At 39.1% G+C, this 23,647-nt stretch overlaps 4 protein-coding genes and 1 pseudogene across 4 annotated transcripts; 3 read left to right on the plus strand and 2 right to left on the minus strand.

The window, feature by feature from the left end:
• The first annotated feature begins 2,234 nt into the window (after positions 1–2,234).
• Positions 2,235–5,634, plus strand: LOC112167901 (probable receptor-like protein kinase At1g30570). Its single transcript, XM_024305002.2, has one exon. The coding sequence runs from the start codon at positions 2,917–2,919 to the stop codon at positions 5,461–5,463; it is 2,547 nt and encodes an 848-aa protein (XP_024160770.1). The 5' UTR covers positions 2,235–2,916; the 3' UTR covers positions 5,464–5,634.
• Positions 5,635–5,738: 104 nt separating this feature from the next.
• LOC112203138 lies at positions 5,739–7,106 on the minus strand (annotated as a pseudogene).
• Positions 6,999–9,535, minus strand: LOC112167903 (GDP-L-galactose phosphorylase 1). Its single transcript, XM_024305003.2, has 7 exons — positions 9,095–9,535; positions 8,888–9,015; positions 8,740–8,799; positions 8,431–8,655; positions 7,877–8,053; positions 7,515–7,763; positions 6,999–7,376 (listed from the first exon to the last, which is right to left on the minus strand). The coding sequence occupies exons 1-7, from the start codon at positions 9,159–9,161 to the stop codon at positions 7,179–7,181; spliced, it is 1,104 nt and encodes a 367-aa protein (XP_024160771.1). The 5' UTR covers positions 9,162–9,535; the 3' UTR covers positions 6,999–7,178.
• Positions 9,536–11,432: 1,897 nt separating this feature from the next.
• LOC112166576 (obg-like ATPase 1) lies at positions 11,433–18,004 on the plus strand. The gene is made up of 12 exons (XM_024303450.2): positions 11,433–11,665; positions 11,968–12,135; positions 12,543–12,666; positions 12,985–13,076; positions 13,330–13,428; positions 14,002–14,115; positions 14,544–14,608; positions 14,967–15,083; positions 15,416–15,491; positions 16,363–16,455; positions 16,976–17,026; positions 17,648–18,004. Exons 1-12 carry the CDS (start codon positions 11,579–11,581, stop codon positions 17,744–17,746), a joined length of 1,185 nt encoding a protein of 394 aa, XP_024159218.1. The 5' UTR covers positions 11,433–11,578; the 3' UTR covers positions 17,747–18,004.
• Positions 18,005–18,978: 974 nt separating this feature from the next.
• Positions 18,979–23,629, plus strand: LOC112201363 (LRR receptor-like serine/threonine-protein kinase GHR1). Its single transcript, XM_040506454.1, has 5 exons — positions 18,979–19,181; positions 19,322–19,416; positions 20,000–21,069; positions 21,208–22,758; positions 22,976–23,629. The coding sequence occupies exons 2-5, from the start codon at positions 19,403–19,405 to the stop codon at positions 23,557–23,559; spliced, it is 3,219 nt and encodes a 1,072-aa protein (XP_040362388.1). The 5' UTR covers positions 18,979–19,181; positions 19,322–19,402; the 3' UTR covers positions 23,560–23,629.
• The last annotated feature ends 18 nt before the right edge of the window (positions 23,630–23,647 follow it).

Raw genomic sequence — 23,647 nt, forward strand, 5'->3', positions numbered from 1 at the left:
TACTTCCCATCGAGTTGCCACTAGCGATTGAGTGATGATTAATATTTGGAATTTCGAACTTGAGCGGCAGCTTAGAAGAGCAAGAACCCTATAAAAAGTTTGGACTTTAATTGGAAGAAGATGAGCTTAAGCAACAATGGCCAATTCCTTGAGCCAACTTTGGGTGTCCAATAATAGTCTTGGGTGGCCATAGAAGCATTACTTTACCCTTGTGTTTGTGTTGTGGGGCTGGGCTAGCTTTGTTATCTTTGGGCTTTGTACCTCTTGCTGGTTAAATTCAATCTGCATTTCCAGAAGACAAAAACAATATGGAGAAGAAATAATGAAGTTGGACAAGAATCAACAAGAAATCAAAACTATAAACCTTTGGCTAATGATTTGTCAACCACTATTGATTTATCTTTTTCCAATAATACTATGAACCTGCCCTTTTAGCAAATAAGAGACCAGAAAGATTCATAAAATCAGGCAGCAATTAATCTGATAATAGTCAAGGTTGGTGGTATATCAAATCTATACTATACAGTTTTATTAGTCTCTTTCTCCAAGAAGTGACTTGATTAGATTATTCTAACCATATTTCTTTTCTAGTATTAAGTAACTTTCTAGAATTCTACCTAAAATAATGCTAGAACCTCGACAATGATGGATTTTGAAGAAATTTCAACAAATTAAATCTTAAATTACAAGCATTGAGATGGAGTGGAATCATAAAGTCGGTGGCAATTTTGCATTATGGTGCTTGTAAATCATGATTGTGAATTCTGTACCAAATTTCAGAGACTAGAAGGTTTTTTTCCCACCAACTTAATGATTCAAATACTACCAAATGGTCTAGACTAAACAGAAGCTCATATTGCTAATTATGGTGCCCTCACTTAATGAAATGATTAGGAGGTGTTTGTCTTGAAGTGATAATCAATTATAGGACTGAGATCTGATCTTTATTAGGAAATTCAGTCAATCATTACTAGATAAATATTAAGTTCAATTTTTGCTGAAAGGCTCTATACCAATTAACTAACAGATCTTATTAATTTGTTGCCTAATGGAATTTATGTTGTTAACTTATTGGTTTGATCTATCATTTTTGGTGTTTTCTTGAATGAGTGGGAATGGTTCCTTTTTGGATCTTAGTTTTTGGTTCATTGAATCTTCATCAACCTTTAGCTTGGATATAAGAGCAAATGCTGCCCTACATAAAAAAGGCCTACAATATCTGTTCATCCTTCAAATTCAATCTGCCTCTGATTTAGACAAATAAAAGTTATATTGATTTTTGAATACCAACTTGCACCTACAAGCATTTGGCCTTTGAAAGCTCATAACACCAAATTATTCACTATTCTGGCAACTTTAGTTATCAGTTGATGAGCTGTGAATTAGGTTGTTTGATAGCCTACCAAAGTTAAATTTGGCAAGAAACTAAGGTCTATGCAATCTAACATAAAAATGTAAATAGACAGGGAAGGTTCATAGAACCAAGAACAAAAAGAGAGACACAGAAACATGGCTTGAATAATGGCAAGATTCACTGCTGACGATATTTCAGAGAGTTCTTAACAAGGACTCTTTAGGGGGTACTCTTGGTACAGACGAGAAGTACATTTTACATTTGTTCCAAGAATGGGAAAATCAGGGGTAGAATAGGAATGCCACAAAGAATAATTGCATAAACAAAACACACTTATTGTTCCTTCAATTTCAATCTGCCTCTGATTTAGACAAATAAAAGTTTTATTAATTTTTGAATACCAACTTGCACCTACAAGCACTGGGCCTTTGAAAGCTCATAACACCAAATTATTCACTATTCTGGCAACTTTAGTTATCAGTTGATGAGCTGTGAATTAGGTTGTTTGATAGCCTACCAAAGTTAAATTTGGCAAGAAACTAAGGTCTATGCAATCTAACATAAAAATGTAAATAGACAAGGAAGGTTCATAGAACCAAGAACAAAAAGAGAGACACAGAAACATGGCTTGAATAATGGCAAGATTCACTGCTGACGATATTTCACAGAGTCCCTCACAAGGACTCTTTAGGGGGTACTCTTGGTACGGACGAGAAGTACATTAATCAGGGGTAGAATAGGAATGCCACAAAGAATAATTGCATAAACAAAACACAGTATGACACTAAATATTCACTGTTTATCATCTTCTAGACATGAGCATGTGACCCACCTCATAAATAATGGAACCCCATTTCAGGCAGCCAACATCTGCCATTCTCATATTCACAAATGTTTAATTTAGAATAAAAGAGTTTTGGAGGAAAAAAAAATTATTGCTTGAGAGAAAATGAAATTGCAATAAGAAACTCCACCTGTTGTTGCAGCAGTTACATTGGAGTTTATTAATAAAGTACAGAAACTTATTGCTGTCACTTGTCAGATTCTTGGCTCTTTCTCAAAGATACAAAAACAAAAGCAGGATGATGTGAACTTTTCCAATCTGTTTTCACCAACAACCCATGTTCCTTCTCCTCATTTCTCAAGTTCAATTCTTTTTCAAGTTCTTTCTTCCTGGTTTTCTTGTAGAAAGTTGTCATCTTTGCCATCTTTCACTATCCATTTTGCCCAAATCTTCCAATCTCTTCATTATTCAGATCTGCAAGTTAATTGGGTCTGTGGAGTTTTGAAGAAAAAGTCTCAGGTGGGTTTCAAAAACCAGTCTTTCTTCATAGCAGAGATGGTGATGAAGGTAACTATGTTGCTGCTAGTCTGAATGCACCTTCTTCAAGTTGTTGAGCCACCCACAAATCTATATTGTTCATATAAGTGTTTCATTTTTTTTTGAATGAGGATTTGATGATGATGTAAGTTAGGAGTTGGGTTTTTCATGCTTTAAGCTCAAATTGTGTGTTTCTTGGTGGATATTGGGCTGGTTCTTGTTTGGCCATTAGAAATTGTTGATGGAGAACTTTTGGCTGTTTTCTCTGGTGATAGTCTTTGTGTTTTCGAAGACTTGTGAAGCTCAATCAAGGTCTTTTTTGATAAACTGTGGTACAAATTCCAGTGTCACTGTGAGTGGTAGGAAATGGGTCGGTGATTCATCCCCTAACAATAACATCACTCTCAGTTCCAGTGGAATTCCTGCCTCCACTGATGTCAAAAGTGTTGATGATTCGACATATGGAGAGCTCTATAAAACAGCTCGAATGTTTGAGAGTAGCTTAAACTACACATTCCAAGGTGTTAGGGGAGACTATTTTGTTAGGCTCCATTTCAGTCCTTTCTCCTTTGATGACTACAATGTAAATGTGTCTTCGTTTGGAGTTGTGGCAAATGGTCTGAAACTGGTTGAGAAATTCGAGGTTCCAGGTGAGTTATTACACAAGAATGCATACCTGCAGGGTTCAGGAAGCAATTCAACTTCTTCAATAGTCAAGGAGTATGTTTTGGCAATCAATAGGGATGCACTAGTCATTGAGTTCATCCCGGACAGGGAGACATTCGGGTTTATTAATGCAATCGAGATTGTTCCAGCTGTAGATGAGCTCTTTGCAGGATCAGCTAGTAAAGTGGGTGGAAATGGTGCAAATGTGAATGTAAGTTGGCAGGGGATCGAAACTATGTACAGGTTGAATGTTGGTGGTTCTGTAGTTAGTCCCAGTCAGGATTCAGATCTTTGGAGAAAATGGGAGATGGATACTAGCTACATGATCACAGCAAATGCTGGGGTAGAAATCAAAAACAGTTCCAATATTACCTATTCGTCTGTGAATGACTCCTCACTGGCTCCTCTTGTTGTCTATGAGAGTGCAAGAACGATGTCCAACAATGAAGTCTTGGAGAAAAGGTTCAACATGTCATGGAAGTTTGAAGTGGATCCTGGTTTTGATTATTTGATCCGACTACATTTTTGTGAGCTAGTTTTTGACAAGGCAAACCAGAGGATATTCAGAGTCTACATCAACAACAGGACTGCAGCAGATAATTACAATGTGTTCGTTCGAGCAGGAGGGATGAACAAAGCATATCATCAGGATTTCTTTGATGTGGTGTCTTCAAAAGTCAAGACACTGTGGATTCAGTTGGGTCCTGACACAAATGTTGGGGCTGCAGGAACTGATGCACTATTGAATGGCTTGGAGATTTTCAAGATCAGCCGAAATGGGAATCTTGCTTATGTGGACAACTATGAGTCGAGTGCCAATTCATCTAAAGCAAGTTCGAAAAATGCAATTCTTTGGGGGGCAATTGGAGCAGGTGTAGCTACTGTTGCCATTCTAGCCACTCTAATTTTTTGTTTCTGCAAATGCCGAAGAGAAAAATCAAGTGACACCAAAACCAATCCCCCTGGATGGAGGCCATTGTTCCTTGTAAACAGCACTGTCAATGCCAAGGGATCAGCAGGAAGCAAGAATCAGTATGGTTCTGTGGCCTCTACTAGAGCTGGCAAGCGGTTCTTGTTACCTGAGATTCGTGCAGCAACTAATAATTTTGATGAAAGTTTAGTGATTGGAGTTGGAGGCTTTGGAAAGGTCTACAAGGGTGAGATTGAGGATGGCACTCTTGTAGCAATCAAGCGGTCCAACCCCCAATCCCAGCAAGGCCTGGCTGAATTCGAGACGGAGATTGAGATGCTTTCAAAGCTCAGGCATAGGCATTTAGTGTCCTTGATTGGATTCTGTGATGAGCAAAATGAGATGATCTTGGTTTATGAGTATATGGCAAATGGGACTCTCAGAAGTCATCTCTTTGGAAGCGAACTCCCACCGTTGACGTGGAAGCAACGAGTAGAAGCATGCATTGGTGCTGCTCGAGGACTACATTACCTTCATACCGGAGCAGATAGGGGGGTAATCCACAGGGATGTTAAGACAACCAACATACTGCTAGATGAGAACTTTGTAGCGAAGATGTCCGACTTTGGACTGTCGAAAACTGGTCCTGCTTTGGACCATACCCATGTTAGTACTGCAGTTAAAGGAAGCTTTGGATATCTAGATCCTGAGTATTTTCGACGACAGCAGTTGACAGAGAAATCGGATGTCTACTCTTTTGGTGTAGTGTTGTTTGAAGCTGTTTGTTCTCGGCCAGTCATAAACCCAACCTTGCCAAAAGATCAGATCAATCTTGCAGAATGGGCAATGAGATGGCAGAGGCAGAGGTCACTTGAAACTATCATCGATCCTCGTCTTGAAGGAAACTACTGTCCTGAGTCCTTGAAGAAGTTTGGGGACATAGCAGAGAAATGCCTTGCTGATGAGGGGAAGAGCCGGCCAACGATGGGGGAAGTTTTGTGGCACTTGGAGTATGTCTTGCAACTCCACGAAGCATGGATCCGGAAAACTGCAGGAGAGAATTCTTTCACAAGTAGTCAAGGATTTGGGGGTTTAGCTGTGGATGAAGCAGAAGAGAGGGAAGGTACCAGTTTCGATGAAGAGACTAGTTTCAGCAGAGAGTCTACTAGTAGAGGACTTGATGAATCTACTACAGAAGGCAGAAAGAGTTGAGATGGTGAGGAAGTGAAATGTGTTCATTATATTGCATTATAGATTCTTTCAAATTTGTTTTACTTGATTCAATCGATGTGAACTTTAAGTTGCTGTTGTAATTTTCTTTTAGGTTTCGACTCATTCATTGTAATATAGTCCTCCTATACCAAGTTCTTGGCCATTAATTTCCATTGTTTCTCAAAGACTAATCTATAGTTGCTAACGTCTATTTCGAAGCAACTAATTCCTGAGGTAGCTGAATGAAAGAGCTTCCGAAGCAAATAACTCCTGAATCATCTCATACATAGGTATATAGCAACCATAGTTACCAAATGAGAAAAACAGATATCTTCTTGCATGACATTTATAATCCCGTTGAGCATGGATGGCAAACATTCCAGCTTCGGGGCAGAGAGTCTGAAGATCAGCCCCATTGAAGCCCTCAGCAAACTTGACAATTGCCTCATAATAAACATCCTCGTGTTTGGCCATCCCAGCAGCATGTATTTTAAGAATCTCCATTCTTAGACTGCTCATTAGGCAACGGAGCCTTCATCTTTTGGTCCAGGCCCCCAGGCCGGAGGAGCGCAGAGTCTAGAGTATCTGGTCTATTTGTTGCCATAATGATTTTCACCTTCCCAAGCTGATCAAACCCATCCAGCTGGAACAGCAACTCCATGAGGATTCTCTGAAGTTCATGGTCCGTGCTACAACCTTCACTCAATCTTGCTCCACCAATGACATCAATCTCATCCATGAAAATGATGATCTCTTGCGTAGTTGAACATTTCCCTTATCACTCTAGCACTCAACCGAACATACCTGTCAACAATGGCACTTGATACAAAATTGCTCTAGCTAGTAATGTCTTTCCTGTTCCCGAATGTCCATAGAGAAGAACGCCCTTGGGAAGCTTAAACCCCAGTTCCCCACCCTATGAAATAGCTTAGGGTTCATCAAAGGCAGCTCTATAGATTCCCTTAAATCTTGAATCTGATCAGATAGCCGAGTAACTCACATTGCCTGGATCTTCTTGAAGCATGTTGTACACAACTGGATCAACTTGTCGTGGAACAGGTCTCATGAGTCAAAGTAGTCATGTCCATAACAACCGTAGTGCTTGGTGTAAGTTTCATTCTTGGGATTTTACTGCGGCAGCCGGCCACATACCTAAGGCCATTACTTGACAAGGATGTTTTCATCATCAGAGCTGCGATAGGAAGAACTTCAATCTGTCCAACACTTAAGTCCCTTCGAAATGGTCTTCGGTTTTCTCATGTGTCTTCTTTGTGGACTTCACCTCGCTCTGATGAAAATTGCTTTTAGAATTTGATTCTTTTTAATTTATAGCTATAAAATGGCCTTTATAAGGCAATTGCGGTAGTCCGATCCTATATGGAATAGGATTTCTTATTGAATAAGAAAGAGTTCGTTACTGAAAAAGAAAGAGTTTCTTACTGAAAACAAAATAGGACTTCTTGAAAGAATAGAAAATACTCCCAACTGTTTCTGGCAAAGGAAAAAGACTCTTTGGTTTTCCTGAACATGCAAAATTTTCGACTATGGATTTTCAGAATCCAAAATTTCTTTATTTCTTTATTTCAATAAGCAGTTTACAGTAGAGTGTGCCAAGTACACCAAATATGAACAAGAGTGTACATCAGATTTTAGTATTCTCTTAGGGCTTAGAGCAGAATATCTTTCATGGTATATATACAGCACAGCTCCCAAATTCAGGAAGTAAACTTGCTCGCAATGTTGCTACACAGCAGCTTAACTGCTTGGAAACCCTCCTCATCAATGGAGACAGTACTTAGCTGTTTTAGCAAATTCTTCTCAGTAGATTGATCGAATGCAGACCTTGATTTAAACAAGAAGTAGCCCCCACATTCCCAAGCTGAAAGGGTGCAAGAGGTTTTTGAAGTCTGTTGCTGCATAAAACAAATTCCTATTTATAATAAGAATGCAAATCATATGTAGCAGAAAAGGAAAGGACAATAACGCAAATTATAACCCACAAGTTACAAGAAGGAAGTTTGCAGCTAAAAATAAAACCATATGCCATTTACCTGAAGAAACAAAAAGATCTTTCTGCCATGATCAGATATCAGCAGATTATACAATATGAGCTTTCCCCGTAAAGAAGAGCATATCTCAGCAACAACCTCCAACATCAACTTAAAGTGGTTGCTCTCAAACACAAGGGTCTTAATGGGGTAGTCTGCAACAGAAGAAATAAGCATCCCCTTTTGGCCATCAATGAAGAATGTATCAGAAGGCATAAACTCGACAGGTAAAGGGATTTGAAAATAGCAAGCCTGCACACAAATGAACTATGAAGTTATTTGCAAGAACAGGAAGAATATAATTCTGATCTGAGATATAGCTACAGTAACAAGTCTCAACTTAGATCTGACAAGCAATTTTATACCTGGAAATATATATGAGAAGCACTGGGTGAATAGTCATAGAACAGGCGAAAAGAGTAGTTCTTTACTTCAACAGCAACGCATAGAGCCAATTCCAAGGATTTTGCATCCAGGAACTGGTAAAGAATGTTCGAGCAATATGGTATCAGGAAGACATGGCCATATTCAACAGGGGATGCCTGAAAAAGAACAAAGTATCAACCACTTGCCAAGGTAAATGCTGTCAGCATGTTTAGAAAGCTAAATTTATTAACATGAAGACACACAGACACACAGACATCATCCAACAGATTTTTTTTTTTTTTCACAACAGGGATATATTTCTTAAGAATTCATGGAGGATTTAAAGTACAATTTAAATGGCAACCCCCTGATCTCATCAATCCAATTCAAAAACTTAGAGCTTCTGTGTCTACATATACGAACTCAGCACAGAAAATTAAAACATCCCCATTTCACATGATATCATATTTCTGTGTCATGACTCATGACACTATCATAGAGATCATTAATTTATCACCATTCATGGTACTTAAAATGAATTACTCTGCCTTACATTTACAGTAATCAATAAGGCAGAATCAGGGACATCAGCCGCAAGAACAAGCTCCGGGTTTGACTGTTCACCCCTTGCAACAGAAAATAGTAATTCCTCCTGGCGATCCAGCCAGCTAAACTCAAACAATCCTTGGCTGATTTTGCTCTTGCCCAGTTTGGGTATACAATCTGTACCGCATCCTTCATTAAACTGTGCAATAAACTTTCTCCTCCCATCGATAACCTACATAAGCCACAAAGTATCTACAACTATAAGCACCTTTAACTATCTATATCCAAAAACATCAAGCAATGCAACAAAACAGACCTTAATTTCAGAGGTTGTCACATCATATCTGAATAAACCTTTCCACATCCGATCCTCCCACTGCAAAAATATAAATCAATAGTAAAAATCTATCATTATCATCATCACCATCAGTATCAGCATCAATGTAATTGGTACTGATTCAAACCTGGGCAAGAAGAATCGAATCCAATAAACTCTGTTCTTCTTCCTCTTCTGAAAAACAAGCATCTCCTCCAACACAACCATCATCCAAAACAGAATTGCAACCAAATCGGTAAAGTGGGATTCTAACACCTGCTCAAAGTTCCATACTTTTGATCAAAACCAATCAAAAAAACTCAAACCCATGATCAACAAACAACAAAGAACCAACCTTTCAAAGACAAAGGTCCGCATTGCGACGAGAAATTATCACCCTGAAGCTGATCGACGGTAACCATGGTTCAAAACACAAATCAATTTTTGCGAAAACCAGAAAGAGAAACGACCGCAAAACGACGCCGTGGGACTCAGCAGCCGCCGCCGGCGAGGAAGGTGAGATCGGCGGGATGCCCACCGGCGGAAGGGAGGGCACCGCGACCACCGTGGAACGAAGGGCATGCAATCAACGACTTAGCGGAAGCTTCCATGCATTCTCTTCTTGAAATCTTTACGCTTGGTTTCGTTGGAGCCGTGGTTGCATTAACGGAGGCTAGCCCTGGCCGGACCAGCAATTCGGAATCTTGAGTCGGACAACGAAACTGGAAACGGAATATGCGAGTGTGTTGACCGGAATGTGAATCGGAATTTTGGGTGTCTCTGTGTTTTGTTTTGCTGGTTTGAAGCCGAAAGCTTTTGTTTTGTGCGTGTAAGGTGACGTATGTGTGTGTACGGCTGCTTTTTAGCCGTCGGAATATGTTTTTTTTTTTTTTTTTATTAAATGGGGGCCAAAAGCCCAGCAAAAGAAAACAAACAGAAACTAGATACAAGGTATGCTCCTAAAACAAGGAGTTTCACACGAATCATCCAACAGAATAGTGATAACTTGTGGAGGAGGCTGCATCATGAAGTGCATTCCAATCTCAGAATCCAATCCAATCTTGGACAACACATCAGCAACCTTGTTTACTTCCCTGTAGATATGCTTTATTTCACACCTTTGAAACTGCCTTTGAAGAGCCTGACAACTATTAATCACAGACTTCAAAGGGTGCAAAGCATCCACACCATCATTCATCAACTTGACAAGGACTTCAGAATCAGATTCAACCAACACATGTTGATAATGAGCATCAATAGACATTTTGAGACCAAGTAGGAGACCCCAAAATTCAGCTTGCAGAACAGTACCACACCCAGAGTTAGCAAAGAACCCACACAACCAAGACCCAGAATGATCCCTCACAACTCCACCAGCACTAATCATACCTGCATGATTTCTGGCACCATCAACATTAAGTTTAATCCAATTCATTGGGGGTTTCTCCCAATGCAAACTCACAGTAGTTTTTTGCGCAGAGGTCAGGCCACTAGTATATATGTTATTTTATTTTTCGGTCTATTAAAGGGGGCCGCTTTTTTATTATTATATAGTTGATGAGACGGTAGAACGTGATGAATATCAGAAGCGCTCTGTATTTGATAAGAGTGGCATCTACCACGTGTGCAACTCGCCAATTATTTGGGAGGTGTTATACTAATAGCACTTTCTATGATCAAAGCTTACGAAATGTTAATTGTTTTTGCAATAGTAATAATGAAGACCATGATCTTTTTTTTTTGGTTACAGTCGGGCCCTAAGAGACCCAAACAAAAACAAAAAAGAAACTAGGAGCTAAAGCAAGAGCTTCTCCTGGCTCTAGAAACAGCAGAAATATCATCAAGATATGCCTGAGCAACATGGATAGGCGGATTCTCAAAAGTGATAAGGCTAAGCTCGTAATTAATGCTATCTTTCACTAAAGAATCAACCGTCGTATTGCATTCCCTAAAGATATGGGTTAGGTGTGCATTCTGCACAGTCATCATCATATTAGAGCAGCCCTTGAGAAGGGAACCAAGGGGGTGAAAATGAAGACCATGATCTTTGACAACAAAATTGATAGCTCTAGATTTTAGAGGAAAAGATTGTTAGAAAATTAATTTGAGATGAATGTGGTTTGAAAATCTTTCACCTAATAGTGGATGAATGAAACAAGGAAAGTAAACACCAAAGTTTGCAAATGCACTTAAGTTAATATGATCTCAAGCGTACTAAATTCTACAATACATAGTTTTGTAAAGTTATTCTTTCCATATGAGTTGAGATATGTTAAAAAATAAAATTGCCAAATACTTGTACAAAATATAATTTTCAAAGACGATAAGAATATCACATTGTCACTTTAAAAGTGTAATGCTAGGTGAATTACTTTTTTAGGTACCACTTGTATCTCACCTATCTTATGTGATAACTAATGTAGTACAAAACTCGACATATTAGATCATTTCACTAAATAATATGACATTATCACATCAGTTGCTACATAAGGTAAGATAAAACAAAATGATTCACTTAAAATTATTTTCTTTAAAAACAAAAAATAAATTAGAGACAAAGAAAGTAGGGCCTTAGCACCCAGATATTTTATCTTGGGCCTTGAGCACTGGGCTTTGTCACACTTTCGCACCAAAAAAGTAACAGCGTGCGCGTTTGGGTAACGCGAGTGGGTCACTGCTCAGTTTCTAGGGTTGGTTGGAACCGTTGGGTATAAAAGAGCTCAGAACTTACCGGCGAACACTTTCTCACTGTTCTCTTCATCTCACTCCATCCAAAACCCTAGAAAACTCATCGGAGCTCATTTTCGTCTTCCTCGCGTCTCTCGCTCAGCATCGCAAAATGCCTCCCAAGTCTGCGAAAGGCAAGGAAGCCCCAGCTGAGCGACCCATCCTCGGCCGATTCTCATCTCACCTCAAGATTGGAATCGTAAGCTCCCATCTTCCTCGATTTATCACCTCTTTTCGAAAATCATAATCTGAACTGATGCATGTACTTTGGGATAGTCAGTTTAGTATCTAATTGGACTGTGAAGCCCTTTTTGGGTCTTGTAAAGTTTAAATTTTCAAGAGGTGTATGTAGTTCTTTGTTTTCGATTGAGTTTTAGCTTTAAATTTTGGTCACTGTACTGTGAGGATCAGAAAGATTGTTGCTTTATGTTTCGGGTTAACAGAGTGGTTTGCAAATGGTGGGATGATTGTAATGTGTTGTTTTGTTGTTTTTTTGGTTAGGTTGGATTGCCGAATGTTGGAAAATCTACTCTTTTCAACACGCTCACGAAGTTGTCGATACCCGCTGAGAACTTCCCTTTCTGCACAATTGAACCCAATGAAGCCAGGGTCAACATTCCTGATGAGCGGTTTGACTGGCTTTGCCAATTGTACAAGCCGAAAAGCGCGGTTTGTCTCTTAGGTTCCCAAAGCATTTTGTTCAGACTTTTATGCGTGTGTACAACTGCTGCGTAGACTTGATTTACATGATGCTTTTATTAGGTTCTTTCATACCTGGGCAGCTAATAGGGTGTTAGGAGTATCTGCTAATAGGAAGGCCTATTTCGTGGATGTTGGGGTTGAAATCATAGGGGACCAAGTACCCACGTGATTACAAAGTTAATTTTAATCACCAATTCTGAAACCAAATATATATATTTCCTTAGAAAAATGATTTTTTGATACAATGATTTTCAGTATCATTTTACACAAAGTCAATGTCATTTCTAATCTGGCAGGCAAGCTTATTCATACATCTAGGAGTGTTATTGATTAGTGAACTTTTCTTATCATGTGAAATTGTTTTCTATTTATAGGTATCAGCCTTTTTGGAAATCCATGATATAGCTGGACTTGTTCGTGGTGCTCATGAAGGACAAGGGTTGGGCAACAGTTTCTTATCCCATATCCGTGCTGTTGATGGCATTTTTCATGTTTTACGTAAGTTGTTTATATTATGCTTGAATGTTGCTATTTTAGAAGACATATGACAGTCCAAATTATGAATTTATGAGTCTAATAGTAACTTGGAGAATCAAGGGGAGACTGCTTACCTTGGTTAAGTTGGTTCAGTAGTATCCTTTTTATCTCATGTCTATCTTGAGGATAATGAGCAAAATGGCGTGGGTTTAAGAAAAGCAAATAAGTAGTTTTCTCTCTGTGGGGGAGGGAAATGGGAAAAGAATCTTCTTTTATTGAATTAGTTATCTTAAATGAATGTACAGTTACTCACTGTTTTCCGCTGACAATTTTCTACAGGTGCATTTGAAGATCCGGATATCATCCATGTCGATGATACTGTGGATCCTGTGAGGGATTTAGAGATTATCAGTGCAGAATTGCGTCTTAAGGTATGATTTACTTCTCTATGTTTTTTGTTTTTTTTGTTTTTCCTTACTATAGTTAATTGTGGGTTGTTGTTTATGGCCTCTATGCAACACCTCCTCTGTGACTCTGTCTGTGAGTTTTAGCAATAGTCTAGATGTGTAGCTCCACTTGAAAGTTTAACCTTCCTGAATTTCCCGAGCTCATCATATTTCTATCTAGGGATATGCAACTCCTTCATCTATAAAATTTAAGAGAGCTATATCTTGTGTTTTGCAGGACATTGAATTCATGGAAAGGAGGATAGAGGATGTTGAAAAGAGCATGAAGAGGAGCAATGACAAGCAGCTAAAAGTAGAGCATGAACTTTGTGGAAGGGTATGTTCTGGGATGAATTACTCCTATATTCTTTGACTTCGCGCAACCTTTTTTTTATTTGTGCGTGTGTGCAACCTCTCCTCAAGTATGTTATTGTCATGCATTTTTATGTTCTGATAAATTCTTTCTTATATTAATTATTACATCTGCCCTATTCACTTTTTTCAACCTTGATTGGTGAACACATGGTTTGCCTGTTAAGGAACTAGGATTGTCATTTTATGGTTTGGTTTGACAATTTATACATGCTTATACATGCTTGGTAAAACTGTGTAGAGTACTGACCGATGAGAGTCTGGTGCATTTGAATTAGTTTTTGCTACCATCAAAAGATACATAGTGGATAGACAATTGAATTAGTGGTAGCAGTGCATTGGACATGAATCATGATTGATTAGTTTCAAAACACTTGTGGTCCTTACTTTATCTGAATCCAGGAGAGTATATCTGTATAATCACAATGATGCACCTTTGGTTGATTTAACAGAAATCCAAATTCTTACAAGTTGCTTTAAATGTCATCTTACTTTTCCTTTTCCTTTATAATGTTGACCAATGATCTTGGATCTACAGCTCAAGGCATGGCTTGAGGATGGAAAAGATATCCGTCTAGGGGACTGGAAAGCTGCTGATGTCGAGATCCTGAATACCTTTCAATTGCTAACAGCTAAGCCTGTTGTTTACTTGGTAAGTTTAACTCTTGTTCACCTGTTTTCAGGAGTACCATGCGTTATTTATAGTACCTTGTACTCATATATTTCTACAATCAGCATATGTTATTGATATGTTTTCCTTGTAAACGGAAGGAATGCTTGGTATATCTGTATGGGAGTGTAATTAGCAGAGAACCTGTTTTGGGAAAATTAACAAATATTAGGCGCAGTCAGTTGTATAGTATTTATCTTGTTTTTGGAATTCGAACAGACAATCATTGCTATACTTGTAGAAAGAAAATGTGATGAAACTTGTACAGAATTTTATTCACCAAAATCCCTAAGGCTTGACTGCTAGTATGTAGGACCCTACATTTTGGTCTAGGATTTTCATTTATTCAAATTTTAGATATGGTTGCCTTTAGCTGGTGGATGAGGATTTGAACATTTATGTTTCCACAGGTTAACATGAATGAGAGAGATTACCAAAGGAAGAAGAATAAGTTCTTGCCAAAGATCCATGCATGGTATGTCAAGAAACATATCTTGTCTCTATTCATTGTTTCTTGTTTGTATTTATCTTTTGTGGTTTGCCATGTGTTTGTCAGTGTGTTATTTATGCTTCAGTGTATTTGTTTTGAGCTTACGCTTGACATTCTTTTCTATTTCCACAAAGTTTACTTACCATCATGCCTTGCCAGAATAAGTCTATCAATGATTCATTCTGCCAGTTAATGTAAAGGAAGGCTTTTTCTCTATGATATAGTGATAATCCATGGTCATGCTTCATAAATTGATTCAGCTGTTTACAGAGAACTTAGTTATTTTTATATTTTTAATTGAATAATCATGAATGAGAGTGCCCTTGTCCTTTCATGCTTTTAGGGTGCAGGAACATGGAGGTGAGAAAATTATTCCATTCAGCTGTGCACTGGAAAGGAATCTTGCTGATTTGCCACCAGATGAAGCAGCAAAGTATTGTGAGGAGAACAAAGTGGAATGGTAAATGAACTGAATGACTGCTGAAATTATTAAATTAACTCTTTATTTCAGAAAGGATGATACTTCAAATCATGCATTTCTTGGAAGAAAATATTTACTGAAATGCAGAAGCACGCACTATTAACCTTTTCTTCTTAGCACTGCATTCAGGAAATTTTCATTTAATACCACGTGTGCCCTGAACCATATGTTTGTATATTCTAATTTGCCAATATCAGTTTAATCATGTGTAGTTGGAGTACTAGCACCAAGTCATTAGATTTTTACAGTGTAGCAACAGAATGGATAACTAATATCATGTAACTATGCTGACTGGATCAACTTTCCTACAGTGCCCTTCCGAAGATCATAAAGACTGGATTTTCAGCCATTAATCTCATATACTTTTTCACGGCTGGTCCTGATGAGGTAAAATGATCTGCTATTCTTGTTACCATTACAGCTTCTTCTTCTTTTCTCTCTCTTTTTTTTTTTAATTTTATTTATTTATTTTTATATGTTACTCATGCTACTGTTCTGTTCTTTTACTGCTTTCTTTTTGACAATGGTGCCCCCCTGGGCTATATGATTATTTCCTTGTAACCTTGCTGTTTGGTTAACAAAGTGCATCCATAAGTTTACACAAATTCTGAAAGGATTAAAGGTCATAATTGATGTACTAAAACTCATAGCATGCCATCAGCAGGTTCTAGCAGAACCATAAGTTCTTTGTATTTCCTTTTCATAATTAGGATTATTTTTTTTAATGTTGATGTTAGTGTAATTTGGTATTTGAAAATGTCTGTGGAATGATTTTGGCGGGTCATGTTAAGCAACTCAGCTTCAAGAAGGCTTTAGTTTCCTTTTGACTGGTCATGACTCAATTCTTTTGGAAGTTGTGCAAATATAGTGGCAACTCATATCATGAATGATGCAAGTAATTTTTTATGTTCCAGTAAAAGAGAATTCAATTATAGTTAGAGATGCAGAGTTTGCAAAAATACCATATTGACCATTATACTATGAATCTCTTTTTCATTCGTCCTTTTTTTTTCTTTTTCTTTTGCCTTCTCTCTTTGATCTGGTTCCATTTGCGACTCGAGCTCTGTCCATAGGAAAGAGTGGTCTGAACTTAATCCTAATACCATAATAAGTTTAGAGTATTAAGTCTTCAAGTATGTTAGGAGTTTTATTTAATAATTGTGTTTGAACATAGTGTCACATATCTAGGCTTGCTCTGTTTACATGAGCTCCTTTCCATGACCTTCATGTGAGTCTAAACTACTATTACCTTTGGCAGGTGAAATGCTGGCAAATTAGGCGGCTTTCAAAGGCTCCTCAAGCTGCAGGGACCATCCATACTGATTTTGAGAGAGGATTCATTTGTGCTGAGGTAGCTTCTAGCTTACATTTTAACTCTTGTCTGGCACTATTGTTTCTTTAGTAATAATGTCTTTACTAGCTCTAATTCCACAAGGTTCACAGATATGAAAGATTCATTTCCCTTTTGTGTTATGCGTGGGAAAAGAAATGAATTAGTGAAAAAGAAAGTTAAGGGGTGAACATTGTCTTAGGCATGATTGCGGTCTTTCCTTTCTTGCTGTCAAAGATGTCTTCCCTTGCCCTGGCCTTTTTTTCTCTTTTCCTTTTCCTATTTGAAGTATCAGTCTGATGCCTCAACAAAATGATTCCTTTTACCAACATCCAACAGTCAATAATACCAGTTATCATTTCCCTGGCCCTGTTATTTCCAACTTGATATGATAATACTGTCAGCTAGCTCTAGCGGTTGCTGCGACTGCCTGCCTGTCTGCTAGAAAGAATATACTACTGTGCTGCTGATTGTTTGGAGTAGAGCATTTACTGGATCTCTAAAGGCTGTTTACTTGGCTTTTCTACCCTGTGATTTACAGGTCATGAAGTTTGAAGATCTAAAGGAACTTGGTAGCGAACCAGCTGTTAAGGTATGCACTATGTTCTGAAAAAACGCCATGTATGCTCTATAAGAATTATATTCCGATCAATATCATTGCTTCCCTGATATGGTCTTCAAGTTCATGAATCAATTACAGGATCATGTTGCTATGAATTCCAGACCCTAAGATGGGCCTAATTCCACATTGTCCATTTAAGTCATCCAGTAGTTTTCTTTCTCGGTTCTTCCGTAACCTGGTCAGAATTAGAGTAAAAAGTTACATGACAAGAAAAGGAGAAGAGAACATAAAGCTAGTGTACCATTAATCTGAGCATATTATATTTTGTTGATGGCATAAATGGACTGGTAAACAAAGAGAGGATCAGATGGTGAAGAGATCTGATCATAATTTAGGCACCTCCCAAGAACCTTCGTTTTTTTTTTCTTTTCTTTTTTTGGGTTAATACGCCTTTAGTCTATTACCAAAGGCTGGCACACATGCATGCTTCAACTGTGAAAGGATGTCTCTCCAAGGCGTTTAATATCAATAGTTCTGAATTTTAGAAGGAATAATTGAATTGCTTTAGATAGGACCTTCTGATGCTATGGCACCTATTTGCTTTGAGGGAGTATCCTGTTTTATCTGATTTCTTGTTTATTTTGTTCACAGGCTGCCGGTAAGTACAGACAAGAAGGGAAGACATACGTGGTCCAAGATGGAGACATAATATTCTTCAAGTTCAATGTTTCTGGAGGTGGGAAGAAGTGAGATTCACATATCTAGCATACGTGTTCATTTATATTCTGGGAGTATATGGTTCATTTTATGATTGTATACTTGCATCGTCAAGATGGTAAAATACCTGTAACATGTTTTGTATTGTCTCGTCAAATTTTTGGTTCCTTTAGTTTAACTGCCACTCCTCAACATGTATTCTAAGTTTTGGTTGTAGACTTGTGGAGAGTGAATGGAGAATACAAGCATTACCCATTTATCTAACTAATTCTAAATTAGATTTCCTCGTTATCAGTCACTTAGAGTTCAACTCTAGGCAAATCTATGTCATTGAGCTGTCTTGTTTTCTTCGACTTTCTTGTCGAGATTTTACCTGAACCGAAACATTTGCTCGCTTTAAATTACAATTTCATGAGTGAAAACATCCTTCAAGAGATTCAACTATTCAAGTAGCCATCATGGAAAGCTCTTGACCAGCTATAAAGTTTACACAGTATCAAGTATCCACCACTGAATGTGCACAACACTTTGGTGGATTGGTTTTTGTGACCCACAATACGACATCCCATATGCATTATGTTGCGGGCCTTTTTGCCTCACTAACTCACCAAGCTGAGCTTCTTGGTTCCTCAAACTTTTTGGTTCTCTGTCCACAAATGGTAAACATAATTATATAGAGTTGAATTACGGATACTGAAAAGCAAACACACCATTCTTGTTGTTTAGGGGAAGATAAAGAAAGAAAACAACAATCTAGCACTGGGTTAATATTTTGCAGTTGGATTTTTCCTATCACCCACTTCTGAATCCACTATTCTATACTGAAAACTCTTGGCTTTGTCCAAAGAGAGGACAAATTGCCATGGCCACATCTGTTCATCTACTTTCGTGATTTCCTGTGGTCCACCTGATCTAAATACCCAACAAGCCACAAAACCACCCTGTAGAATTGCAATCACAGGATAGAGACTGTAGATCAATGGTGGGTCTCTTGTACACGCGGCATGATCACGTGCTGCTGGCTGTTTGCCAAGAGGGTCCCTTTGCCACAGCCTATCATTATGCTTCCACCTACTTCACCTCTAAGGGTCTTATCGGAACTTGAAAGATGTGAAGACTGAAGAGACCCCTGGTCAAAAGGGCATCGGTGGACCCCGCTCAGTCCCACGTGGCACTGACCTCACAATCCTCAATGTCCTTCTCCAAAATAAAGAATCCTGAACTGGATTGAACAAACCTTTGACGTCCACTAGGAAAGTGAGATTCTTTTCCCTTACTTTGGCGGGTAAGACCCTAAATTGCCCCCAAAAACCCATAGCATTTTCCCGCTTACTTTCTCAGTTGTTGGGACAATGCCCCTAAAAATTTGATAAAGAAAATGCAAAGCTAGGGTTTTTGTTTAGTCACCCAATGCAGAAAGTTTGGTTTTTACTGTAGTGTCTTCACATGCCCCTCTGAAAGCTCAAAGGTATGGCCTTTTTCAGGGTTTTTGTTTTATTTTCATTAAAGAATAGTGTGAGGGGTTTCGGGACTGTTTAGAATCCAAAGGTACTTTCTTTAGGGTTTTTATGGTGAAATTGTTCATGGGTCCCCATTCTTTTAATGCAGCAAGGTTGGTAATTTTAAAGACCCACTTTTAGTTTCTTCATGGGTTTGCTGTAGCTGGATACTACTGAGCTCTCTGAAGGAATGTGGAGGAGGAGGTAAGGTGTTGTAATGCCCCTTTGTAATTTCATAGCTGTTTTCAGACTTTGTTGCTCCAAAGGTTGAGTCTTTATTGAGGGAGAGGTAGAAAAGGGCCACATTGTTCATAAAGATGGGATCTTGGTAGGGAAATGCTGTATCTGTTGTAGATCTCTTTGGGTGACTCAGCTTGTTTTCTTTATTTCTACCATTTACTGCTTTGAGTTTTCTGTAGTCTGAAGTGGGGTTTAGTGATGCTAGTTTTTTGTTTGGGGGAGGAGAATCAGACCCTTGAAGCTCTACACCTCAAAGATTTGGTCCAGTGTTTGGAAAAGATTTGGTTCTGGTTTTATCTGTGATTCCAAGCCATTGATTTACTTTAGGAACTGTCCTTGTTGTTTTTGTAAAACAGTCTGAAGATTTGTTGGGTTTCTTTGGCTGTTTGGATTTGAGAGCTCAAAAATAGATTTACTTTACAACATCGGTAGCTGTTTCTCATTGTATTGAAATCGAAGGAAGCATTCTGGGATTCTGTATTGTTGTGCCTGCTTGGATTGGTTGGTTGTGGAGGGTTTACGTTTTACAGTTTGTTCTAATTGATAGGATGAGTATGAGGCTGGGTGGGATTTTAGTGCTGTCCCTATTTTTCCTTTCTGCAATGGGACAGCTTCCTTCGCAGGATATTTTGGCGCTGCTCGCGTTCAAGAAGGGTGTCAAGCATGATCCTACTGGTTTTGTCGTCAATTCTTGGAATGATGAGTCCATTGACTTCAATGGTTGTCCTTCTTCTTGGAATGGGGTTATATGTAATGGTGGAAATGTCGCTGGAGTTGTCCTTGATAATTTGAGTCTCTCTGCGGATGTGGACTTGAGTGTGTTTTCGAATCTAACCAAGCTTCTGAAACTTTCCATGGCCAACAATTCGATATCTGGGAAAATTCCTGACAATATTGCAGACTTCAACAGCCTCCAGTTTCTTGATCTCTCCAACAATTTATTTGCTTCATCTTTACCACCTGGAATTGGTAAGTTGGGGAGCTTAAGGAACCTCTCATTAGCTGGCAATAACTTCTCGGGCTCCATTCCAGATTCCATTTCAGGGCTTTCCTCAATCCAGTCGTTGGACTTAAGTCGCAACTCCTTTTCAGGGCCGATGCCGTCCGCATTGACAAAGCTGTCCAGTCTGGTATCTCTAAATCTTTCTTTGAATGGCTTTACCAAGAGCTTACCTAAGGGGTTTGAGCTAATGTCAAGTCTAGATGTGCTCGACTTGCATGGAAATATGCTTGATGGTCCTCTGGATAAGGCATTTCTGATGGAAGCAACTGCCACGCATGTTGATTTTAGTGGCAATATGTTTACAAGTTCCAGTTCACAGCAGCAGATGTTTCTACCTCGTCTTTCCGAGAGTATCAAGTACTTGAATCTTTCCCACAACCAGCTTACTGGGTCACTGGTAGGTGGCAGTGAGCTTCAGATATTTGAGGACTTGAAGGTGTTGGATCTCAGCTACAACCAGCTGTCAGGAGAATTGCCTGGATTTAATTTTGTCTATGACCTCCAGGTCCTCAAACTTAGCAACAACAGATTTACTGGAGTTGTTCCCAATGGCCTAATAAAAGGAGATTCTCTGGTTTTAAGTGAACTAGATCTGAGTGGCAACAATCTCTCAGGTACTTCTGCCACTACTTTTCTTCTTCTGTGTTTACACATGGTATGGCCTTGCATTTAATTAAAATGTAGGTGTTCTATTGTAGTTATTCTTGCTTATTGTTTTTAGTATGTCTCTCATGTTGAAGTTGATCTCACAGGACCAATAACTATGGTGACATCAACAACTCTGAGCATCCTTAATCTCTCCTCGAATGGGCTTACTGGTAAGTTGCCATTGCTGACTGGAAGTTGTGCTGTACTTGATCTATCCAAGAACAAATTAGAGGGAAATTTAACCAGGATGGTGAAATGGGGGAACATTGAATACCTTGACCTGAGTCAAAATCTTTTGACAGGACCCATCCCTGATGTCACTCCACAGTTTTTGCGTTTAAATTATCTCAATCTTTCCCATAATTCTCTTAGTAGTTCCATAGCAAGTGTTATAACACAGTATCCAAAAATTAGTGTCCTTGATCTCAGTTCTAACCAGTTAGATGGCACAGTTCTAGCTGAGTTGCTAAGCATGCCTACTCTGCAAGAGCTCCACCTTGAAAATAATTTACTCACTGGGTCTATCAACATTTCATCTCCTTTGTTCAACCAATCCAATCTTCAGGTTCTTGATCTTTCTCAGAACCGGCTGAGTGGTTATTTTCCTGATCAATTTGGTTCACTGAATGGGCTTAAAGTGCTCAATATTGGGAGAAATAATCTTTCTGGCTCTCTGCCAACTTCCATATCTGACATGAGCACACTAAGCTCATTAGACATATCGCAGAATCATTTCACAGGTCCTCTTCCAAACAACTTGCCAAACAGTCTTGTATTCTTTAATGCTTCATATAATGATCTTTCTGGGGATGTCCCAGAAAATCTGAGAAAGTTTCCGAGTTCTTCCTTCTATCCAGGGAATACGCGCTTGCGGTTTCCAAGTGGTGGTCCTCCTGGATCAAACAATTCCGAATCTGAACATTCAAAGAGGAAACCATTCAGCACACTTGTCAAAGTTATCATTATAGTTTCATGTGTGGTTGCTGTTTTCATTCTTCTTCTGCTTGGTATCTTCATTCATTACATCTGCATGTCAAGGAGAACCCCATCAGAGAATACTGCAAACAAAGACATCCACAAACGTGCTCCACCAAACCCCTCAGGTGCTCGAGGAGCAGAGAGTGGTGGTGCTTTGGTTGTTTCAGCTGGGGATCTTGTGGCTTCACGGAAAGGATCGTCTTCTGAAATTATCAGCCCTGGTGAAAAACTCGCAGCTGTAAGTGACTTCTCCCCTTCAAAGAACAGCCATTTCTCTTGGTCACCAGAGTCTGGAGATTCCTACACTGCAGAAAACCTTGCCAGACTGGACGTGAGATCACCGGATAGATTGGTTGGTGAGCTTCATTTTCTTGATGAAACAATTGCATTAACACCTGAGGAGCTTTCAAGGGCTCCTGCTGAAGTTTTGGGAAGAAGCAGCCATGGCACATCTTATAAGGCAACACTTGATAACGGGCTGTTCTTGACAGTTAAGTGGTTGAGAGAAGGGGTGGCAAAGCAGAAAAAGGAGTTTGCCAAGGAGGCTAAGAAATTTGCCAATATGAGGCATCCAAATGTTGTGGGTTTGAGAGGGTACTATTGGGGTCCTACACAGCATGAGAAGCTTATTCTTTCAGATTATATCTCACCTGGAAGTCTTGCAAGCTTTCTTTATGGTAAGCAGTTTTCCTTTGCTGTCTTGAACCTATATATCTTGCTTTTATTACCCCAAAAAGAAACTTACGAAACATAGTGCATAAGTTCCTTTGAAAAAATTGCATGACTTGTATTATAGATTTTATCCTGGAAATATAGATATGGTGTTTTTGTTTGTGCATTTTTATATATGGTGACCTCCACTTTCATTTCTGATGAGCCTATATTATTCTTCAGATCGACCAGGAAGAAAAGGTCCACCATTGACCTGGGCCCAAAGGCTCAAAATTGCAGTTGATGTTGCACGTGGCCTGAACTATCTCCATTTTGATCGTGCTGTTCCACACGGTAACCTCAAAGCAACAAATATTCTGTTGGATGGGTCTGATCTGAATGCCCGAGTTGCTGATTACTGCCTCCACCGTCTCATGACACAAGCTGGCACCATTGAACAGATTCTTGATGCTGGTGTCTTAGGTTACCGCGCCCCAGAGCTGGCTGCTTCCAAGAAGCCACTGCCCTCCTTCAAGTCCGATGTTTACGCCTTTGGAGTGATATTGTTGGAACTTTTAACTGGAAGGTGCGCTGGTGATGTGATCTCTGGTGAAGGAGGCGGGGCAGATTTGACAGAATGGGTGCGGTTGAGGGTAGCAGAAGGTCGTGGGTCAGATTGTTTTGATGCTGCATTGGTGACTGAGATGGGAAATCCAGCAGCAGAGAAGGGAATGAAGGAAGTCCTTGGAATATCATTACGGTGTATACGTTCTGTCTCTGAGAGGCCAGGTATTAAGACTATATATGAGGATCTATCTTCCATATAGTTTAGTTTGCCCTAGAGTTAGCTAATCTGAACATGTTGTATTAAGACTATATATGAGGATCTCTCTTCCATATAGTTTAGTTTGCCCT

The sequence above is a fragment of the Rosa chinensis genome, chromosome 5, assembly GCF_002994745.2.
Source record: "Rosa chinensis cultivar Old Blush chromosome 5, RchiOBHm-V2, whole genome shotgun sequence".
NCBI classification, from domain to species: domain Eukaryota; kingdom Viridiplantae; phylum Streptophyta; class Magnoliopsida; order Rosales; family Rosaceae; genus Rosa; species Rosa chinensis.

Bases quoted from the DNA above. Each gene is read 5' to 3' on its own strand.
- LOC112167901 (XM_024305002.2), top strand. From the start codon at position 2,917: ATGGAGAACTTTTGGCTGTTTTCTCTGGTGATAGTCTTTGTGTTTTCG.
- LOC112167903 (XM_024305003.2), bottom strand. From the start codon at position 9,161: ATGGTTACCGTCGATCAGCTTCAGGGTGATAATTTCTCGTCGCAATGC. The intron at 8,800-8,887 runs GTTTGAATCAGT...ATATTTTTGCAG, and splicing joins ATTCGATTCTTCTTGCCCAG to TGGGAGGATCGGATGTGGAA. The intron at 8,054-8,430 runs GTAAGGCAGAGT...GTTCTTTTTCAG, and splicing joins CCTTATTGATTACTGTAAAT to GCATCCCCTGTTGAATATGG.
- LOC112166576 (XM_024303450.2), top strand. From the start codon at position 11,579: ATGCCTCCCAAGTCTGCGAAAGGCAAGGAAGCCCCAGCTGAGCGACCC. The intron at 11,666-11,967 runs GTAAGCTCCCAT...TTTTTTGGTTAG, and splicing joins CTCACCTCAAGATTGGAATC to GTTGGATTGCCGAATGTTGG. The intron at 15,084-15,415 runs GTAAATGAACTG...ACTTTCCTACAG, and splicing joins GAGGAGAACAAAGTGGAATG to TGCCCTTCCGAAGATCATAA.
- LOC112201363 (XM_040506454.1), top strand. The intron at 21,070-21,207 runs GTACTTCTGCCA...TTGATCTCACAG, and splicing joins GAGTGGCAACAATCTCTCAG to GACCAATAACTATGGTGACA. The intron at 22,759-22,975 runs GTAAGCAGTTTT...ATTATTCTTCAG, and splicing joins TCTTGCAAGCTTTCTTTATG to ATCGACCAGGAAGAAAAGGT.